Here is a 23,746-nt window from a genome sequence, read left to right as displayed (position 1 = left end):
AGATCACAACATTTTGTAGCCGCCCACATCATTTATTGAGGTAGCCCGTTCTCGCTGTGCGCTAAGACGCCTTCCTTGTTCCTGGGATAGGTGATGTCAAGAGAAATCTTTGCTAAAAGGTGGCAAAGCGGTTGAATGGAGGTACAATTCCTAAGCATTTTCGAACTCGAACAACCTATCCTCCCAAAACTTCCCCCACATCTCGTTCGGATAAAAAAAAAAACGTTGAACACGACCCTAAATCAGAATTGCGTGGTTCTTGCACGTTGTTTAACTGCTTCCCATTTGGCATCACACAACAACATTGTATTTATTAGAATTTGTCATGAAAGCTGATTCACGTAAAACAAAGGATGGCCTTTTGAATTTTATGGGATTGACCTTGTGAGACAGATAAGACATTTGGCTGGTTGTTTAATAGTTAATTATCACTAGAGTTAAAATAGTAGGCCAAAGTGCTTCTGAGGAGGACCGCTAAATTACTGACATTGAGGTAATAAAAGGCCCGACGGGTTTTGTGTGCACAAGGTTACTTCTTCAGTATTTGGAGACTCTATATCACACACTATCAATTCCTGAGTAATAATGTCAAGTGAGTTGCTTCTGGACTGGCTGGAAATCACCCACAAAATGTTACAATATGAAGGGTAAAACCTTGAGGCCTGTTTATGAAGAGCGAACATACACAGAGAGGTTCAGAAAAAATGCAACAGACTAATTAAGAATAAGGGATGACCCTCTCTCTTTGTTCCATAACTGAAGCATTACATCAGGTTCTACAGCAACATACGGTCCTCATTACTACATTTTGGTTGATTCAAGGAAAACTGTGAGCAACGTGCCCATATCCACAACAACTAGACTTTGAAGGTGTATATCTGTCTATCCTGGTCAGAATGAAGCAAAGGGGCTAAAAGGTAACAAATCACGCTGAACTGCTTTTTTTAAATACATATAATTACAAGTACAGCTTGGAATCGCCCTCTAAACCCTGAGTCACTGTTTGTGTTGACAGTAACGAATGACTTAGAAATATAATTCAATTGTTATTTCTTAATTTTCTGAAATAAAGACATCAAAGTCCAACAAATTAAAAAATGATCACATTTTAAATGTAAATGGAGTTTGCTTATGTAGCACTTTATCTATAGCATACTTTGCCCAAAGCGCTTTATAAAGCTTTACAAACACTAATTAAAATCTATATATTAAACCGGAAAATGCATTTTGGCTGCTGCATCTAACTTTCTTTTTTGTTTAAAATTGTTTACTTCAACCAGGATTCCTTGCAAGACCGCGGGTAAAAGATAGAAATCGGATTGTTTTTTGCATAAATCTATCCTCGTTGACTGGGACCAGTTGCTAGCTAGCTCGGGAGACGTTGTCCTCGGGCCAACTCATTTCATTTGTTGCTGTTACAGAGTGAGACTGGTCGGCTGCAAGGTAACGGTAGGGACATTCATACATTGCTGAGATAGGTTTTATGAGACTGTATTGATTAACAGTTTCATTTAATGCTCAAGTAGATGGCTAACTATTCCCATACCCGCTTACACACGTCTGCACCATTTCTCTACAAAGCGGCACAACTCTATACTACACATGCACCACCCACATACCAAAACACATGCTGAGTTCCGCATCACATTCAAACCTGACCACAACAATATTCCAAGATTTGTTATAATTTGTTCTGATTCCAGAAATTCAGATTCACTGATCGCTTTTCCACGCCCACTTGAATCCCAATTCTAGTCAGTAGTCACTACCGATTTGTGCACAAGACAATAAAAATCAATGACATGAGCCTTACAAATGTCTTATTTTCCATTGAACTGAAGTGGGTTGAACGAATCACTGCATACTGTAACAGATAACAAATTAGGTCTTGGATATAAAATGTGGAATGAGACCGATCCCATGTGATCAACAAGGAATTCACAATCTGAGCCTGCTGTTACTGTCCATCACTTAATTTGGTCTACACTGAAGAAATTGAGGTTTCCATTTCACTTTTACTGGAATACAACATCTTTATTGTACCTCTTGTCTGGCCTCAACAAAGCCCCCAAAGTAACATTAACGGTAACAAACATCCCTACTGCTGCGCTGTGCCAACAATAACACAAGATGTCCATGGTGGTAAAAGGCAGGTTTTTGAATTGTATGTCTCCTATAAGAGTCATATTCCACCAGTCTGATTTACTATCAGTCTAAGAGTGCCAATAAATATTTCAAGAAGTACTTATCCAGCACCTGGCAGACATGTTTTCCTTCTCCAAAGCTTAAGGTTATTCTGGAATCATAACTCAAGTCAAGTTATGGTTTAGATCATACAGTACAATTAACCTGGAACTGTTGCTACCCACCTACATACATTTGAAGGCCTGATCTTTTGAAGCAGTTTGTGGACACTCCTTACTCGCTTTAACGACAATGGACCTTGAGACTTGTAGCTCTCTATGGATGAATTATCTCAGTTTCCATTTATGACAAAGGGACTGCCATTGAGACTGCCTGTGCTTAACGCCCAGACATGCATATACACTCAAACCAGAAATCTATGCATATGCATAGCTCGCAAAACTGCTCAATAAATCTGGCGTTATACACTCCCTTCTTTAGAATATAAAAAATACAGCACATGTGACCAATGTAGACATGTTTGGGTACTCTCAATGGCATTTAGCATCACAAAGACATACAGTAAGAACACAAACAATGGCCCTATAGTCTTGTATGGAATGCAAAAAGAGCTCTACTTACTGTATTTGACAGTTACACCTAACTCCAATAATGTTAATGGCCAAAACATAGCTTTCTTATCTTTTTACTCGCCCCAAAAAATCCCTATGTAAATGTCTCCTAAGATCACATTTTCCATTAGTAATGCAGTTGACAACACCTTATTCTTAAGAACTGTACAGCAAATAAAGCCCTTTGTTTAAAGTGAAGAAGAGGAGGCAGTTCATGAAAACCAATGGCAAATACATTGTTGGCACCAAAATGACACTGACCAACATTTGAAATGTATGTTGTTTAGCAGAGAGGGTCAAAAATGTGGAAAACAAATTGGACTGAATTGAAATCAACAGTCTGGGTAAGTGTGCATATTCATTTAACCACCATAAAAAGGAAATGAGAGAAGGGAGGGATTTAAAGTATGCGGGGCACAGTGGAATTTCAAACCCCAACTCTGCTCCCCCACACCAACCATCACTGCAAAAGTCGCCTCCATTTGTTTCCATTACTTGGGTTTAACTCACAATTATCTATGCCAAGGGGATCTGTTGTTGCTGGGCTGCAATAGTTTATCTGATAACACAATTTATCTTAAGGTCCTAACTCCTTACAAAACAAGAACTTATGTCATATTTGACATGTAAATGGAAAGACTGTTTTGACCAATATGACATCAGCATAGATCCAGTTGCATGTTTTTATAACACTGTATAAATATGAGCTTTCGCTTTATCATTGCATTGCTGAATTGCAGATTATAAGGACATTTAGGATATCATAATAGCACGTAGATTTTTTGGGGTCTAAAAACAATGAAAAACCCGAAAACTGTTCTCACTACCTTCAAAGGCTAAACAATTTTTCTGCCAGCTTGGGAGTTTTACTGAGGAAGCATGGAAATAAACACAGGCTGGCTTTTTTCAATGGGGAGCTCACTGTGTGTGTTGATTATACCTCTCCATTGTTATGAATTGCCTTCAAGTATTTCCTAAATGAATGTTATATTTACTGGCTGAAGCAATGAAGTGTTGCCAGCCACTCGCTAAGCTGGAGAACACGTCACAAAAGGCGTCAAAACAGCTTGCATTAGCTTCTCTCCTGCTTTCATTTGTTATGTTGCCGTGAATTGTACAGGAAATAAGAGTACAAATTCAGTGCCGATAGATGTGTAGCAGTTCATGGAGTAGTGGGTAGAGCGGTCGCCCCGAAGGTGATGCTTTAGCGTAACAGGTTCAAATACTGCTCTGTACATTTTTTTTTTACCATGTTTAACATTTCTTGCAGCCAGTCACGAGTTGTAAACAAACTTTTTTTTTTCACGTGTTTATTGAATATTTGAAGTTGAACCGTTATGCAGTTGGGACTGACATTGTCCTAATGGCCACAGCTGCCTCTTTTCACAAATTTTCAATTTGTTTTGTCACTGAAAATAGGCTGTTATCGGCATTACCAGTCTTCTATACATTTCATTTACTAGGTCATTGATTCATGACAGTAGGTGCGTTTCCATTACCCTCAGATTTGTGCAAAATGCAAATTGCGCAAAAACTGGTAATGGAAACACAGAAAAATGACAAAAACGCAAAGTGTTTATGCTATTATGAGGTGGTTTTCAAAAAAACGAAAAGTGTCATGGAAACACTTTTATTGAGATCAAAATATGGTTTGAGGAATTTCTTAAACACCCGTGTCAATTAATGACGATTTTACGATTTTACAATTCAAACCAAGTTTGCCGTTGATAGGTGTCATGGCGAGTGGAAGTAACCTTGTCTTTTGTAAGGATTAAGATTGATGTAACTTGGTGATGCTAACCGCAAAGCTAAGTGCTTACAAGGCGTGTCCGTCTAAACGAGACGACGTACAACCATTGACCAATCAGAGCCGCTTACTGCAAAACAACCCTTGCAGGAGAGTTGTCGGTCATGGAAAATAAACCACTACAAAATTGGAATTTAACCAAATACTACCACGTTTGTTACTACTCTGGATCCAAGTCAATATTTTTTATGAATGGTCTAATGTTTTATTGCATATAAACTGCAGCAAAAGGGATGATGATGTTACATTGATATGCCGACAAGGCTAACTACGTGACCACTGGACCTCCAGAAGATCTCTATGGCCCATAGCGGGCCCCGACCCCCATGTTGAGAACCATTCCTTCATACCAGTTATTGAACAGTTTTTGGCGAACATAAAACAATGTTTATAATTTACCGTTCACTCCTTTGTTGGGAACATCGTTGACGTTGAAGCCTTTGGAGCTGTAAGCATCGCGAACATCGTTGCAGTTTTTCGACTTTTGCTCCGCCGTGGCCGACACACAAAACACGACCAGCGTGCTAAGCGCACACAGCAACAGCAGCGTCTTCATGTTGTGTCACTTTCGGACCAAAAAACAAACAAAACAAAAACAAGATAAGGCAACCAGATCGTTGAGGGCAAGAAGTGTCCAGCAATGCTGTAATCTAAGTATGAGCTACTCCAAAGGTCCTCATGGAGACGCGTTGGTTTCCTTCAGCTGAACAGACGCTTCATTCACTCAACAGAGAAGAGAGCAAAAATCAAAATCACTCAAAATGCTGGGGAAAAAAACAACTCTGTCTTATTATTCCTGCAACCAGAGAGCGTGTTCAAGGAAAATGCCGAGTTCCGGAGTCGTGTAAAAACACGAAGACGAGACCAAACAAAAGTTTTGGAAAAGTTTAAAAAACTTTTTGTACTGCAAACAAGAATCCCAGAAGCTGGCTCCTCACTTTCGGCGACGCTAATAACCACAGGCGGGGGACTCGACGACAAAGGGGTCTTCAATCTTTCGCTTCTTTTCTCGCCTTCTGTCCACACGCGAGGAGGCCGTGGTTTCTGCGGGGTCGGGACAGTGGATTCAATCGTCCTACAGCGATCCAGATGCAGGCTGTAGGCGCTGGTAGACACCCAGGAGAGAGGAGAAGTTCCGGGGACAAAGGGGGTGGAGAGCAGGAACACCAGGGGTGGAGTTGGGAGCAGGAGTGCCTGCCTGGATTTCTTTGGGTAGACTTCAGTCAAGACTCGTGGTTGGGGGGGCTTTACTGGTAACCAAACAAACACCTCACATATCAGGAAGAAACATTAGATAAACAAACATCTTAAATCACAATTTTCTTATCACTGAACTGTCATTTGACTTGACTGTAAGTTTCCTATCTGTAGATCCAGATGGATGGGGATTGGTGATAATAGTACAAATACCATCTGAACCGTTAGAGTTTTTCCTGGCTCAAATTGAGGAAGGGGTGGTATCTTTCTGACCATTTGTTGCCTGCATCATTTAGGGCCTATTGTTCTTTCACATTTTATTTTTCGAAATAAACTTGTTGCCACTTTTCCATGACACCTGACTTCACTGATAAACCAAAAATATACGCACTAAATACACTTTTTTTTTAAACTGCCAAATCAGATGTGCTTGGTTACAAAATAAATAACATTTACCTGTTTGAAAACTAACAAATTATTCAATACATTGCCGGCAGGAAAGGAAATCTGTCAATTGATTTGGGAGTGACTTCCTGCTAGGGCTGTCACAAGCTAATATTCATAAAATAAGCCCCAGTTGCTAATATTCATAAAATTGATTATTCTATTGATTATTCCATTCATTCAGGCAACTAGTTCAGGGTGTACCCCGCCTACTGCCCGAAGCCAGCTGGGATAGGCTCCAGCGCCCCCCGCGACACTTGTGAGGACAAGCGGTTAAGAAAATGGATGGATGGATATTCCATTAATTAATAGAATAGTTTGATACAATTTTATTTTTCATGAAAGTTGAGTACAATCCAGTTTTCCCCATTTATGTTTATTGTTGTTGTATATTTGGTATTGTTTCGTGATTAAAAACAACAACAACAACAACAACAACAACAAAGAACAACTAAACTAGAATTAAGCATGAGAGAGATGTCTTTTGGAAACTGCTTCAGTTACATTGTTTTCCAAAATAAAAGCAGTGTTGGCTGTGTTCTTAAAATGTGAACCTTTGAAAATGGGTCTCAAAGTGGATGTTTTTAAAACAATCTCGTTAATGAAAATACTAAAATGGTCGTCTGTGATTGTGAAAATAAAAGCAGAGGACATGCACAGTCCGTGTTTATTGTGGACATGTGTTACAATGTCACAGTTAAAGCAATAATGGTGAATCAGCACTTGTGCTTATGACATTTGTCATGGTTTTTTTTCCCAGGTGTGTATAAAAAGGATCATTTGTTGGGGAAAAATTTAAAAGTTTAAAATAATAATAATAATAAAGAAAAGTTGCCATTTGGTGTTATCTTGTAAATTTAAGTCTAGTTAATAAATGTACTAACCGTGAAAGTAAGATTTTTCTTATTTAGGGGACCTAGCAGAGGCACATTTTAGGAGCCCTTGGGATAAACCTCGTGTGAAAACAAACACATATTGTGCTGTAACAGTTTAAAATATACATTTATTTATGTCTTGAGGGAGATTTAATCGCATGAAATTGAAGGCAGCGCTTGTCCACCGTATGTGTTGTTTCACTTAAGCTTTTATTATTCAATACGTCTTGGTTTGTTTAAAATCCAGCTCGTGTTACAGTAACTGCGGAGTCAAAATTCTCCAACTCTACTTTACACAAACACAGATCAGACCGAGAAAGGTATACATTTGATATTTAGTTGCTTTGTGGTCAAGATAATTCCACGTGCTGCTTTCAGCTTTCTGTTAGGTGAAAGAAACGGCTTCAAACAAAAAATGTAGAACAAAGCAAATATGACATAAAATGAAACTTAAAATTGGCATTTTCAAGGACTTATTTTTCTTACGTGTTTATTTTTTAATATTGTGGAGCAGTGGGAGACATTTGAATCCTGTGATGTGATGCCTCCAGCTTTATACCTCATATTGTAGCTTGTTACTTTCAGTAAGCAAACAAAAGGTTTCAAACTCACGCAACGATATAAAAGACATTTTATTCAAATTCAAATTCCCCAAATTCTTCAGCTGCTACTCACTTACACCCTTCAACCATGATCTTGGTCTTAAATGTTGGCTATTTGGATAAATTGCAGCTTGCATTTTTATCATCTGAGAAAGTCCCTTAATTAAAGGAAAACGTGCATATTAGAACGTTATAAGCCTGCTCTTAAACATGTTTAAACAAGCCTGACTTGTGGGCTGTGTGTGTGCGTGTGCGCATGCATTGGTTTGGGGGTAGCACTCAGCAAAATCACATTCCTCCTTTTGTGTCCACATTCCTCAGGCGGCTGCATTCATTCCGTGTGACTCTGGCGGCTGCAGGGGAAGCCAGGGGTTGCCGAGGAGCAGGAGGAGGATGCTGGAGCTGTGCGCTTGGGAGAGCGTGGGCCCGGCGCTCTCCTTAATAGGCCAACAAAAGGTCCCAAAATGGTCCAGTGCCATGGCAATTAGACAAGAATGAGCTTTGAGCGACGTGACATGTCTTGTGCGTTCCATCAGACAGAGGAATTTAAAGTTCAAATTGGGCTGGAATGGGGAATTTTATACGCATGGAAGCACCTGAATTATAATGTTATCTTAATTTTACGCAATGTTTGACGGTCAGTCAAGCAGCATGAAATATTCATTGGGAGGATGAAAATGCAACCATTCCTGATAGTCAGCTCTTCATGCTAACATCAATTTGACCTTTCACTCTCATAATGTGTGCTGTTTCAACATTGCTTCAATATTACCCTAAGAAAACACATGAACTCTGCATCTCAATAGACCCGTTTGCCCTTTCTCCAGCCATGCATTAGCATTCAGAATACAACACCCCCACCAACGCACCTTGGGTAGGCTGCTGTTCTCTCTGCAGCCAGCGTTTGCTCATCTCCTTCTAATCAGCCTCTGTTTTCCATGTAAAAAGCTGCAATGCAGTTCATGTGAGAAAAGCACAGCTGGAGCACAATGGCGTTTTCATCTCAATTTGCAGCATGGAGAGCCTGAGGGTGTGAAAAGTTACAGTCGAGCAGCCAGACAGAGAAAAAGGATTTTCTGATGTGTTTACAGTGATGGGTGTGTTACATGTTTGGCCTTGTTAGGTAAGTGGATAGCTTTATAGGTAAAAGAAAAACAATTAAGACTAATGAACCTTTATCATTACTGGGTGCTAGATGCATTTGTCACCTGGTCACGATATTTGCCTCACAGCAGAAAAAGGGACAAATAATCAGCTGAGATTGAGCAATAGAGATAAACGTACTGTAATCTACAACATATGCTCCTAGTGCCTCTTTGAGGATTGGAACTAATAGAATCCAGAAATGTGTAAACGATATGATTCCTAAGGGAACTTTGAAGTGGCTCTGTGAAAATGCTTGAGCACACCAGCGCCTATAAACAATGTGTGTTCTATTCGGAACATGTTGTTGTTGTTTTAATTAAAGAAACCAACCACCCTGAACGCTGAAATTTGTAATATTCACTGAGTCATCATATGACAATGGGTCACATTAAGTCACATGATGGCTCAGGCTGACTCTCTTACGAATGACTCACTACTGGCATTGATACGATAATACTTTTATTTCTTTTGATACATTTAGCAGAAAGAATCATGAGCGTGCAAGGACACACCTAACATTGCATCCGACATTGGATCAACTGCCACTAAGTGACTAGAGATGCTTATTTGTCTTAAATGTGCCCTGTGACCGAGTGGCGATCAATCCGGCGTGTACCGCAAGGCTCACGTCAGCTGGGATAAGTTCCACGACTCTATGACCCTTAACAAGATAAGTGATAGAAAACAAGACTGCAATCAGGAAACATATCGTTAGCGTTTGGCCGAAAACTTATAAGTCACAATTTGGCAAATTTCAATAAATTAAAAAAATCTATTCTTTTGGTAAGTCCATGTGTGTGGGTGTCATGTTTACGAATTATAAACTAATTTAAAGTGTTGAAAATGGCTTCCTCTCTTTGGTGGCAATTTTACCGACCAGAAATGTTCTTGTGACATTACACACCAACTTATACAGTGTGTGTAACACAGATTTAAGTTAGTGAGCTGCTTTGTGTATTTTGATCATAGAATGGCAGATACCTTTTAGTAAGTCACATGGGAACTGTTTTAAATCATGTGTGTGTGTGTGTGTGTGGGTGTGTGTGTGTGTGTGTGTGGGGGGGGGGGGGGGGGGGTTATAACATGTCACCTTTTAACAATCAATTTGTGTCAGTGTGAATGTGACAGCTTTTTCCTCATTCTGATAACTAAAATTCTGACTATACCCTATGCCACTGTCTATGCCTGGGGCCCTAATTTTTCTCTTATTTGTGATCAGTATCATATTTTTAAACATCATTTGCACGCTTACATGTTCAAAGTGCCTTTCAGAGTAACAAACTAAATATGATCATGACAGCTGCATGTACAAAAAGTATCACAATTGCACAAAATATGGCGCCAAATTTCACTTACATCTAAGCGCTGATCTCTTCTTTTTAAGAACGTTGATAGTTTTGTCATCTTTTTAGGAAAATGAAGAATGCAGACAAAAGTCTGAATTATTACCTAACATGGCATTTGTTAGGTGAGAGACTGAAAGTTGCATTTGCAGTGCGCTAGTTTTCCCTTGATCTCCACTGGCATTTAATTGAGTTTGACATAGCACCAACATCATATTGCTATCCAGGAAATCCGTAGCCAGAGGCTGAGCCACACTGTTGGCTTACAGAGTAGCTGCGTGGCTAGAGCGCAAAACAGGAATTGCAATTGACAGCTATGATGCTTATCTGTTTTTATTTATAATTGATAGTATGACTCACTGAACCAATCCTATGTTATGTACCTTGGGGAATTATGCTGCTGTTATTCCTCATTGTCACTATAGTCAACCAAACGGTGATGGGTCAAAATACACTTCTGCTATGGTCTCATCATAAGACATATTAGATTAAATATTTTTATTAAAACTATCTCATAGAGGTTAAACTTTCAATCTCCGTAAAAAAGAAAGAAAAAAAGCAACAGGTTAACTGGGAAGAAAATACAACTCACATTCACAAGAGAAGTCATACAGTACCTGTTCTTAAAATTCCATCTCTGTAATGCGAGCTATTGAGGTTTGGACTGTTTGTAGAGTTGAAACCTCTAGACTGTTAAACGCTGAACAAAGACTAGAATAAAGGCTGTGGTCTTTGATAGTGAAAACCTGACTCCCAAACTAAACATTTTGTGGTAATGTGTAAAATTTTGTTTGACAGCAATGTCTATGTGGCTGCAATTGAAATACACAATGGACAAAAGTATTGGCCTTTACATGTCGGAACAAATGCAACTATGAGACTGCTTCGTTTGAAGTTAAAACACTCTTCCAGGAAGAGTGTTGAGTGTGTTAAAGCTCTTCTCAAAGGATTTGAATGGGGCTGAGGTCAGGGCTCTCAAGTTCTTGTACACCAAATACATCCTGGCTGTCCTTCCTCAAACTGTTCCCACAAACACAATCATAGAATTGGCGCTCATAAGAAACCTGGGCTGTTGCTTGAAGGTGGCTCTGGATCTTCATCAGCTTTCAAGTCATGGGCAAAAAAACACGTCACACACACACACACACACACACACACACACACACACACACACACACACACACACACACACACACACACACACACACCTGTTATGTAAATTAAGTAGCGAGTAATTAGTCATTTGGGAGCCCGAGGCAAACACACAGTCAAGAAAAAAAAAAATTATATATATATATATAAACATGAGTAATCAAATTTAATTTAAAAAAAATTATTGATCAGTTTTAGAAGACGATTCCTCGTATGTTTTCAGTATACTTGGCTAATAAAGATGAATCTGATGAGACGTTCGTGGCCCCCTGGAAATAGCCTGTGTTTGCCTAATGACAAGTCCACCCCTGAAATGAGCCTCAATTATCTAACAGTGGAGCGGATATTCAGCAACGCATTTTCAAAAAGTAGGCCGATTAAAAAAGATTTACTCGGATGTTTAATTTTACACTTGGGTGGGTGGGCGGTTTACGCTAGAGACCAGACAAGCAATTAAAAAGGCAGCTTCCCAGACTATGTCCTGTTTAAGTGGGAAGGGCAGAGTTAAGTCATGTCTCACAGACTGTGCACCACTATGGAATTATAATCACTGTTGTTTGCTCAGGTTGTCACATTTATTTAATTTCTTTGATCTGAAATGATTGCGTAATTAATATCTGGCAAGATATGCAATTTAGATGAGAAGATGAAGATCTTAAAGTAGGCACACGCATTTTGGTCATGTTTTTATTTTTAATGATAATGTAAAATGGTATATCATAAACATATTTCAAATAAATAGAATGATCAACGTGTATTTATTCACATCTACATACAGTACAAGTTAAATAATACATTATCCATTTTAAATACATTCATTGAAATTAAATGTCACTTTTCCCAATCCGTATTTCAAAATGCAGACCAGTAAAGAAGTTTAGACAAGAAAGTGTTCATCTGGACACATTTTCTCATGACAAATACAATACAATACTAATGCAATTTCCAATTGCAGCCAACTGACATATTGCGTGTCAACACGGACAAGAAACACTTTCGTTAAGTGTTGCCAGTCTAGTCCACATGTAAAGTCATTTTGGTGGCAGCAACTTTATAGTGCAAGTCTTCATACTTAGAATTCGGCTGGAGGCAACTGCATTCCAAATTTCATATAAAAAAAAAACATGATCTACTTTCATTCCGAACGCAAGTCTAGCGCAAAGTGCAATCTAATTGTGTGCATTGGTGGAGTTTTCTTTTGTTTGTTTTTCCGAAACGAGCACAGCTAGAAATTTGTGTTTGCGCCTTTGTGGGAGTGAACACAACTGACTAGCTTCCCGGCCAATGGGAGCGGCTCTTCTCATTCCCTTTAAAATCGCACAATCTTTGACATTATGGAAGTAGAAATAGATTGGCTGGAATCCATGCAGAAGAAGCAGGCCACCATGGGTGGGTGATGTCAAGTTAATCAGGCCGAGCACAGATCCGCGTTTAAATTCCTAAACATGCTACGCTAGGCTTGCACTGGCATGAAAATCAAGAAAGTAGAGCCCATATACACAGCATTGAGCACTGAATCATACGTCAATGTCGACGTCCTGTTAGCTGTGTAAAAGTGGAGTGATCAGAAAATAAAAAAAATTCTCTTGGGATTGCCAATGGCAAATTGATATAAATTGTTGAATATAAAATTTATTAAAATGGATGACATACAAACTTAAATGATCTTTACTCAAAAAACATACACATCACATCTATATCCAAAGACACACATAAATCTGGAATATTTATAGTTATCGCAGTAACAGTGTTGCACACAGTACATGGTAGCTGTAAGCACTCGTAAAAACAATAGAAATATGCTTGTACATACGTTGTTTTGGTGTGATTCAGCGCTCAAGGCATATGTACAGTACTGTATACTATATGTTTATGTATCGGTACTGTATCTATGGCCTTCAGTGTAACTCTAAACACATGAACCTCTTAAAGGGCCAATGCACCATACTCATGGCTTTTGAAACAAAAATTGAAATAGAAAGATTTGTCTTTTATAAACACTGGGCTATTTTAAATGGCCATCATTATTTACAACGTTGCACAGTAAAATTTGTAGAGTAAATTTTGCTCTAAAAACGACTATATTTGGTCCCAGTCTAAACAAAGTAAATTTTACACTTGGAAGAGACTAAAATATTAAAAGGGGGAAAAAATCACTGAAGGGTTGAGAAGCGATCCCACAACATTCAGCATGGGAGACAGCCACTCTACCACTTGAGCCATGCCACGCATACTTTTTGCTAACATATTGCTGGTGTGTCAAAAAGGAGACCTTTCTTTTTTCTTTTTCTTTTTCTTTTTTTATAAAAAGGAGACCTTTCTAATGATGGAGTTATGAAGATTCCACCTGACACACGCGATATTGTGACACACAGAAGGAATGGCATGGTCCTGTGGGTAGACTGGCCGTCTCCCAACCTGAAGGTTCTTTGATCGTTTTTTTTATATTTTCCTCTTTTCCAAGTAAATTCTGTAGAGCAAATTTTACTCTAAACAGAGTATATTTGGCCCCACTCTAAACAGAATACATTTTACACTTGGAAGAGAGGTAAAAAAAAAAGTCACTCAAGGTTTGAGGAACAAACTCACAACTTCAATCTACTCCCTGAGCCATGCTGCTCCTACTATGTGTTAGTATATTGCTCGTGTCAGCTGGAATCTGAGACATAACATTATAGGCAAACAGTAGGAGTGGCAAAGCTCAGGTGGAAGAGTGGCAGTCTCCCCAAGCTGAAGGTAGTTTGTTAAACAACCCTTTTAAATAAACTAGTAAAATTTAGTCAAAATCTCTTCTTGCAAAATGTAATTAGAATTTCTGAGTGAAAAGTCTTTAATAGCTTTTTTTCGTGGGATAGGCAAATTCTCTCGTACATACTAAAAAAATCCTTTGAGTAAAATTTACTCTGAATATTTTACTCTCTTCCAAGTGTAAATCTTACTCGAGTGGGACCAAATCGACTCTGCATGTTTAGAGTAAAATTTACTCGACAGAATTTACTGTGTAGAGTTTACTCTGTCTAGACTGGGGCCGAATAGTCTTTTTTAATTACTCTACGAAATTTACTGTGTGGCAATGTGTGGATTGTCCATCCATCCATCCATTTTCCAAACCGCTTAGTCATCAAACATCCAAAAACTGTGGCTGAATAATCAGTCATTAAAAAAATGAAAGCTTCCTTCCTTGCACTTTGCGTTTGGTGGAGATAATATATGGTCACACATATTACACATGTCAATATTTACATACAATTCCAGGTTGACAGCATTTGAATACCGTAATTTTTTTTCAGCACTTTTTTACAGTCGACCCTGCGGTCTTTGAAATATGTTAATATTGCAAATGAACATCTTTTGTAAACATGTAAACTTGTACAGTTTGGATCAGGAGACATACTGGACATATACTCCCAGGCCTCGACTGCCTTTTGTAATGGACCAGTTTGAAATGATTTGGCTACCTCTAAGACGTAAACAGCAAGAGAGAAATATATCAGACATTTTTGTGGCATTTGATGATAGTGTGTTCATTACACAGCATTGAATGTGGGTTTCTACCTGTCAAGGCAGGGGTTGTCATTCACTTCCATGGGTGACATTTTGTGCCTGCAAGGCAGTAATTCAGTGCAGACAAGGACAGGGAGCATTTAAAGAAAAAAATGTACACAGACCTTCCACTTGCCAGTCAAGTCAATGCTTAGTAAGAAGGGGCGATGCTGCAGGAATCTCATTTGGTAATCATGAGAAATGCAGAGAGAATGTGTCTCTTATTTACGTATATTACGTTTATCAGTTGTGCTTGCAAAAACAGTCCAAAGTTGAAGAGAAGGGAGCACAGTCTGATGCTCACGCGTTGTTAAATCGTCTCAAAAATGTGTCTCTAGAACAATAAGTTTAAAGTTTGTCTTGTTCTCTAGAGTTTGCAATGTGTGGATGCGAGTGCCCCAGGCAGACTCTGGGTCAGTGGTGACACAGAAGAAGGAAACACAGACTGACAAGGACCATCAGGACCAGCTGGGCGCTCTGCAATGCAGTCCCCGGTGAAGGGACGCCTCCGACTCCAGCTGTGGCCAACCGAGGGGTCAGAAGCTGCTCCTGGAAGGTGAAGTCATCCATTGCCAGGTTATCGGCGAGGTCTGAGAGGTGAGTAGATGAAAATAGAAGCAGAGGAGATGGGCGGTTATGGTAGGGGATGAAAGAATGAAAAGTATGTGAGGAGCGGGAAAGGATGGAGACATTTAGAACAGACATTGTCACAAAGCTAAAAAACATGTGTGGTATGTCTGTCCTTCTGTATGATGTCTTTCACAGCTGGAGCAACAATGTTACACCAGGAGAATGACAAAAACCTAAGCACACTGCGTGACCAGATGTATAATTGTACACAAGCTGCATCCAAAACATGATTCACTCCAAGTGTTGAATTGTGAATTAAAGTGGTGAGATGACACAAACCTTAAACGGTTGCATCATGCCGAGCTTCAAAACTCAAGTTGGATTATGTCTTTTTTATGAACTGTTTGCGTAGAGCACTATGTAACCAACAGTTGCATATTTTCAAGGATGAAACAGGTCACAAAATCCATGAATCGGAGTCTTGGAAAAATCAATTGTGTGTTGCATAGTTATGTTAAAAGTGAAAGTATATGGTCACAGCATTATTATTATTGTTTAAATTATGAATATTTAGTTTTACTGCCAGTGGCATATATCAAGGCATTGCAGTTAGCGAGGCAAAATTAGCATTTCGTGCCTCATTTGAGCACATTAAATAGCTACACAGAGAAGCATCCGACAAGATTCGCCGGGGTGCATCGCTCACGTCCCCCACCACAGGTAGTCAGAGGTTGAAGCACAACTAGTTAGCAACGAGCTTGGGTTAGCTATTGCTGCGGCAAAGCACATTGCAGAGTCGCTCCGAAGTCAGTCATCGTGCGTATAAAGCTGTATTTGTGAAAAGTACCATTCTGACAACGGAACAATTAAGTCATGTTAATTTCTAAGATAACCTAGCATGTTAAACACCGGAATTAAGTGCTTGGGTGATCCAGTACACTTGTCACAGATGTCTGCAAGCAGGACATTCAACTTTGAGCAGCAAAATATAGCAGGTGAAATAATAAGCGTCCGGACTTTGGAGAGAAAATTTAAACGGTAATTGGAAATGGAAATTAATTACGGTACTTCAGCCAAGAGAAGTAGCATGTAAGGTTAAAAGTATATTCATTTTGAATTAAAACTTTTTAATAAATTCAGCTTTGCTTCTGGACAAGAAAATATAGTTTTCTGCTATACAATGTAAATTTAAGAAATAAAAAATTATGATCTACTGTATATCTATATAAAAAAAAGAAAACTAATTGTTCGCTCGTTATGTAAACCTATTTTTTATTGGTTGATAAAACCCTTGTTTCAGGTCCCTGGGAACTTCTCCCCAAAAACTGCTCCACAAAATTAGAAAGTCGCTCCACAAATGAAGTCATTGATTCGCAAAACCACTCCACAAAGATAAAAAAAGATATATATTTTGGTCCTTGTATAGTGGCAGGTATGACAAATAGTCAATCAAAATTCATACAACAGAATAAGTCATAGACTGGTTTGTGAACAATATTTGAGCGAAATGGTGATATGTATGTGGAAGAGGTTTTCGATTTTTGAGTTCATTTAAGTGTTGCGTTTATATTTTTGTTGAGTGTCATATCAGTTTTGTGTTCAACTGTACAAGCCCAGATTTCACAAGTAAGTAAGTAAGTAAGTAAGTAAACAAGTATGCAAGTAAGTAAGTAAGTAAAAAAAAAAAAAAGGAGTAAAAAGTAAGTAATTAATTATTATGCAACTAGTGCTATAACTCCCAGGTGTTATTACTCAATAGTTATGGTAGTGGTCGTACTGTCTTTAGAGTAACTAAAAGCTGTATTTAAAATAGGATATATATTTCCCTTAATCGTACATTACTCCTCAGCTCCTGTACCACACTTTTCCTTGTCCATCTGTTGTGCATGCTGCAGGGATTTAGTCACCTGCTGCTGAGCTCTTACTCACAGCTGCCTCATCGCTCCACATCCACAGCTGTGCTCCTACTGACACTGTGCAGAAGCCTCCCCTCCAGTGTGTAAATGTGTGCATGCCTATGTGTGTGTGTGAGTGTGGGAGAGAGAAACAATGACAGCTATGCTTTGTCTGGCGAAAATCTGTGAGGGAGACTGTAATAAGAAGGCTGAGTTATGAGAGAGGACGGTGGGATATCAGTAATAAGGCGCGCTGTGCTTTGGCATGCCAACAATGAGCTCGTGCCAGATGGAGGTGCATGCATGTACACACTGCCACATCTGTGCCCATAAAATAATGCAAAGTTCCAAACGGACTCGGCTGTCTAATCTGATCTGCGTCCTGTGCTCCTGTGAGGGAGGAAAGGGTGTTTCTTAACCGCAGAGCAATCGGAGGCAGCAGTTAGAAACAGTCAACCCCTATTTATTTTTTTAATGCACCACATACACTCACTGACATGCCTGGGAGGCGGGTGGATCGGAGCGTGGGGATATCATTTCCCTCTGCTCCGGTTCACCTGCTCCTAATTTTAATGCACCACACACACACACACACTTGTATATACACTGGGTGGGGTAACATTCAAGGTTTAAGGCTAGAGTTCGCCAGTCGGCGAGCTGGCGGACTCAGTAACAGGGGTTAACTTTCACTAAGAACGCTGGAGTGGGCGACCGGGGCCTTTGCCCGCTGGGCCTGGGGTTCGGGGGTGCCGGCCGTCCTCCTGTGCCCCCATCTCCCCTTCTGCCCCCGGTGTTCCGTCCCTCCACGCGGCGGGGGGTGGGGTGGGCACGGCTGCCCTCTCCGCTCCGCTGTCCGGCCCCTCTTCAGTGCCGATGCCTGGGTGCGGGGGGTCCCAGGGGGCTGGGGGTCGGGGGCTGGGGGGCTGCCGGTTGGTCGGGGTCGGCTTTGTTGGGGGTGGGGGGTGTCTGGGGGCTTGGGGGCCTTGGGGGCCTGGGGGCGGCTGGGGCTGGGTTGGGGTGGATGGCGGGGGGGGGGGGGGGCTGTGGACCGGTGGGGTGCCTGGCGGGCCTGCAGTGCCCCGTCCTGCTGCGTTGGGTTGGGGGCGCGGGCCGTGTTGGGGTGGGGGGCGCTCCTGCTCCTGGGTTTGCTCTCCGGCCGGTGGCCCTGGCGGGGCCCGGGGGTCGTCCTTTGGCGGTGCTGCGGCCTGGGGGGCCCTGAGGTGTTGCGCTTGCTCTGTCCTGGCAGGGGTCGACGGCTCCCCTCTTTGGTGGAGATTTTCATGCATGCCAGATCCACCACACCAGCATCTATCGAAACTCAGACACAATCTGCTTCTTCCTCAGGTCATTGAATCGGTGGAGGCTGGCGTCTGTGGATCTCACTCTGCTTCGTCTGTCCTTCCTTCCTTTCCTCAGTCTCTCCTTTGGTCTCTTGAGGTCTCCCTGATTTTTTGGATTTGTTGGAATTTAAATGTTTCTGGGGTTGGTGAAGAACTCTGGTTGGTGGCCCGGTGGGTGGTGTCTGGTCGGTGCTGGATTTCACTTTCCTTTGTTTTCTTTGGTCCCCTCGGGTCTCCTGACGGCGGTGTTCGGTTTAGGTGAACGGTATGGGATTTTTTCTAATAGGTTTTTGGTGAGCTAACGAATACACACACACTTGCACGCACGCACGCACACACGCACGCACATACACATACTCACCCACATACAAAAAAAAAAAAAAAGAGCAATGATGATGACATTACCGAATGAACAATACTGAGCTCTTTAAAAAAAAATAAAGAAAAAATAAGAAACAGTCAACAGATTGAAAATGCGCTGGAGAGTCGTCCCTGCGGGATTCCTTGGTGCTCAGGCCGTTTGCCGCCAGGCTTTAAACAGAGGAAAGACACAAATAAATACAACTCCAAAGTTCAAAACTGCACCTCCTCAACTTGGGCTAGAGGGACAATTAACTTTACATCTCCTCCTGTGTGCTTTCCCCCCGCTTCCTCATGACATGACATCGGGCAGACATTCATAGAGGCTTTGAAAGAGCAATTTGTCACTGTCGACAGCAGTGCACCGTAATGCTGAGCCAATTAAGCTCAAGGTGCAATTCAATACAGCTTGTGGATGAGAAGGAGGGCAGGAAGGAGCAAGTGCATTTGTTGGCATTTGGCTGTTTGTGAGTACTTCTAAGAAAAAGTATCCAGTGAGAAAGCATTATGTTTGAGTGCCTAACAGTTTCAACCATGTGTGTAAAGTAAAAAAAGAAGAAGAAAAAAGTGAAAAAAAAGACCTCGTCTTCCTGCTAGGACCACAGAGGGGCCTTGTTCTGCAAGCTTTAAAAACAACTCCACAGGGACAGACACAATGTTAACTCAAATCCAGTCGAACACAGGGTTGGACCTAATAATATCCTGGTATAATTAGTGATGAACACCTGTGCCTGTGTGTAACAAAGTACTGAAAGAATGAGAGGGACAGTTTTGCTTCTTTCTGGTGAATCCTTTAAGGCAGGAGAGTCAGGACAGTGGACATGCAGTGACAATTAGCCAGACAGATGGAAAGACAGAGAGCCACAATAGAGCAACAATCCCGCGTGTGATCAATGTGACCAATGCAGGCTCGAGGCTTTCATTAGAGCAGAACCCCCCATTCACAACCATCCAAGCCCTCCATTTTGAGACGGTCCTGCCAGGAAGGGCACCACTTTGCTCGTGTACCCCTGCTAGTTTTATTGTGGCCATTTGAGCTCAAGTTACAAGCCAGGGGAGAGGTCAGCAGTGCATCCCGGTTGTGAATGAGGCAGGCAGGCACTTCACATGCAAGTCAACAGCCGCTGATGCATTTAAGCTCCATCTTTATGTTGTCTTTAGCCGCAAGTCCCCAGGAGCAGGACAGGTCAGGGAAATGCGGTCTTTAGGGGTGAGCGGATGTTTGTTTGGATCCCCGGAGTGGGTCAAAGAGTGGCGGAGTGTCTGTATATACATGCATGCATGCATGGGGGTTCATGTGGCGGTCTGTCTGTGAAAAAAGGAAATGGGGCTAAAGAGGATGGGAGTCTGGATATTTCTTGACAGTGCTAGAGGCTTTTTGTGTACAGTCTGCAGTTGTGGCAATAAGAATGCTATGTATCCAAAACGGCAACAAAGTGCATTTCCTGACAAAAATGTCCAAAGTCGAACACAATCAGATTCAGATTTTTTTTATAGTTAGGTTCCAAGAAATTAAGCATTTCTCTGTTATATTTGAGGATAGACTCAAGCAGGTCCCGTCCCGGCGTCCAGGTTTTTGCCATGTGTATGTCAATCACACAGTTGACATAGCAATTCATACGATAAACCCATTAAAAGGGAATTTAACTGTTAAATTCATTCCTATTTACTTTGACAATCACGTTTGCATTCTCATCCACGTCTACTTGCTAGTAGGCATGTTTTCATCATGCTTTTGTGTCTAAGAATCATGGGAAATGTAGTCCTACTATCCTAATACTGCGGTCGCCAGGGTTGCAACCCAACGCGAGCTGAGCTTTCCTGCGGCCTATTTTGTTACAATGCCAGACAACCGCGAGGTAAACGGCACAGCCAGCTTCAAATGGCTGCCGAGCAAAAAAGGTTGGCTAATGATGAGTGCATGGACTTGTCAATCAAGATAGCATTTAGCATTAGCTAAAGTAATGAAACAAAACCACAAGATTGCTGCCCTCTCGTTGGCAAATAGGATTCGCCGCATGTAATAAGTCTTCCGCACAAACACCTACCTTCCTTCCCCCTGGTGATGAAGATTGAATAGAGATTAAACTAGCTAGCCATCCTGAGGTCCTGCTGGCGTGAATGTTTTAAAAACTATTTGTAAGACTAGCGGTGATTAGAATTACAGATGCTCGCGAGGCTAACCGCTATTTCTTCACAGCCACAACTAGCTTATCTTCATACTCTCTGATCGACGCAGATGAACGTATGAAGACTGTGCTGCTTTGTTGCCTTTCATTTATTATTGGAGGTGACAATCACAACTCAGTAAGCAGTAAGCTGCAGTAATATTAACCATTTTTCACCATGGATACCAAATACAGTCTTTATTGTTACATTTCGGGCTGTCATGAATAAAACATTTTAGAATCGATTATCCTATCGATTATTCCATCAATTATTCGGAATCTTTATGCCGCACCTCGATCAAATTGTGTTTAACTGTCAGCACGAAACTGTCAGGTGTGCCAGGGGCATGTAAAAGAAAATAGCCAGCATGGCACAGTATCAAATCCCCAAACGCGGCAAACTAAGCTTGACCATCAAGGTGTGCCTGCTTTTACACCCAAGCGTACATTCACTCATTGCAATGTCTACAAAAATAGAGCCCCTAATGTTAATCATCTGTCACTTTCTAAACTGACGTCATGCAATGTTATAGGTGTGTTTTCTGAAAATATTGTTCAAATTCCAAATTTTATGATCTCAGTGGAATTCAGCTGTACATGATTCATCGTATATTGTTAACATATTTCTTAAATACAGCTTGATTCCTTTCAATGAAGGTGAACATTGCCATATGACATGATTGTTATAACCCCTCGGGTGAATGTGTACCTTCATGGTCCAGTGCAGTTTATTCAGTACATGTGCGCTATGCACAAAGGCTTTTTTTTTGGTTTGATAAGTATGTGGAATGTTAAGTCTCCAAACACAGGTGCTTCTTATGAAATTGGAGAGATGGTTTAGATTACTGTTACATTGGCAGACGCCGTGTGCACATAACACGCCAAAGCGGGTCAAATTTGATCTAGGCTCTCAACAAGAATTACCATCTTAGAAGATATTAGAGAGTCTGAGGTAAAGCAAATATTTGATCACTTATATCAGCAAAACAAAGTGAATGCTACACTCAGCAAGTTTGGAAAGTCTCTCTGTAGAATTCTTGGTTAGTGTACGGAGTAACTAACTCAACGCGAGTACAATACTCCTGCAGAAACATGATAACAACTCTAAAAACGGATTATCTTTGTGTCGTATGATGGTGTTTGTGCTTATGTGTATGGTGGGGCGAGGGAGCTTAACCGATAAATTGGTGGACTGTGATTACTGGCTTGTTGCAATGCTCCGGTCAAACTACATTGCCTTTCTGAGTAATTTGTCCCATGGCATTGCTGGCTCAGAGCTGAGAAGCAACTGAGGGAGCCGTGCAGGATGCTTCCGTCCGTGGAATGTGGCCGTCTGCCTCCACACCCACAGGCTGACCGCAGGGGTGATCAGAGGCACTGGGAATGTTGGGCCAATACAAACGGGACACACTGAGGAGGCCATGCCTTAGGCCTGTGGGACAGCACTGCTCTCTGAGTGGCTCTGGCCTCACGACCTCCAAAACACTATTGGTTATTATGTGATAGAATAAGGAGAATGAGAGAAGTACTATAAGGGCTGATGACATAACTAATGGAGCTTGGAAATAGACCAGAGAAAGTTCTTGTTTGGAGGTGGTTGTTTCTGCTCCCACAGATTTTATTAACCATGACTTTGGTAGACAAACACAAGTCAACACCTTTAAATTATCAGTGAGGGTAGTTAGTGTTCCTGTTTGAGATTTTAGTCAAATTTTAGTCAGTACAATCATTTTACGCTTTCCCATTTTTCACACTGAAACCATAGTTGCCCGAACAGTATAATGTATCATAGATAGCACAAATTCAACATCACAAATAGCTACTATCGCTACATGCTACAAGCTAGCAAGTTAGCCAGCATTAATTTGCGGTCGGTTTAATGTTGGTGTTGGAACATTATAGCCGTTGGTTCAATGTTACGTTATAAACAACCGTTACCAAACTTTTTGTTAACTTACCACAGTGTCTTTGGGGTGAACTGCAACACACTTCTTCAGGGTTGTTGTGGTTTTTCCAACTACCTTGTGCCCACATTCTTTCCCTTTGACTAGCATGGCCATTAATGCTTTACCGTGAATCCAACTCGTGTCTGTGTTTGAAAGAGTGTTGTAGTGGAGGCTTCGGTTATATAATTTTTTATCTTGTTTTGTTCGTGAACTAACATTTTAGCAGTCTTTATTTAGTAAACTATATTTTCGTCTCGTCTGATTTAGTTTAATTTATTGTTTATTAATGGGGTTTTAGTATCGTCTAGTCTAATTTTCGTCTGGTGATTTTTATTTTTTTTTAATATTTAGTTTTTGTTTAAGGAATTAATACTAGTTTCTGTTAATGAGAAGATGAGCCGTTTGTTACAAAACTGGCCTCTTGCTGCACCTTTTATTTACTCTGTTGTACTGTGTTTATAGTTGTTATATAAGGGTGAATGTAGTTATAGTAATTAGAAAGTGAGGGAGTTGGAAGAGAAATAAAAACTGGAAACGGGCGTACATTTCAAAAGAAAATTCCTGGTAGTCAGTAAAAACTACAACAAATCAAGCATACAAAG

The 23,746-nt window shown here is 40.8% G+C and overlaps 2 protein-coding genes across 2 annotated transcripts in view; both read right to left on the bottom strand.

Moving 5' to 3' along the window:
• gpc4 (glypican 4) overlaps window positions 1-5,695 on the bottom strand; it is a 38,449-nt gene extending 32,754 nt beyond the window's left edge. Inside the window, exon 1 of the mRNA XM_086085360.1 lies at window positions 4,963-5,695. Coding sequence (XP_085941486.1) covers window positions 4,963-5,119 — 157 coding nt within the window. The 5' untranslated portion in view covers window positions 5,120-5,695. The remainder of the gene's footprint in view (window positions 1-4,962) is intronic.
• Window positions 5,696-12,084: 6,389 nt separating this feature from the next.
• gpc3 (glypican 3) overlaps window positions 12,085-23,746 on the bottom strand; it is a 125,530-nt gene continuing 113,868 nt past the window's right edge. The window contains exon 8 of the mRNA XM_086085799.1: window positions 12,085-15,455. Within this exon, the coding sequence (XP_085941925.1) occupies window positions 15,280-15,455 (176 nt within the window). The 3' untranslated portion in view covers window positions 12,085-15,279. The remainder of the gene's footprint in view (window positions 15,456-23,746) is intronic.

The sequence above is a fragment of the Leptonotus elevatus genome, chromosome 9 (genome assembly GCF_054856555.1).
Source record: "Leptonotus elevatus isolate MCC_2025b chromosome 9, RoL_Lele_1.0, whole genome shotgun sequence".
In the NCBI taxonomy this organism is placed as follows: domain Eukaryota; kingdom Metazoa; phylum Chordata; class Actinopteri; order Syngnathiformes; family Syngnathidae; genus Leptonotus; species Leptonotus elevatus.
The sequence above is the reverse complement of the archived record's forward strand: the minus strand, read 5'-3'. Positions and strand labels throughout refer to the sequence as shown.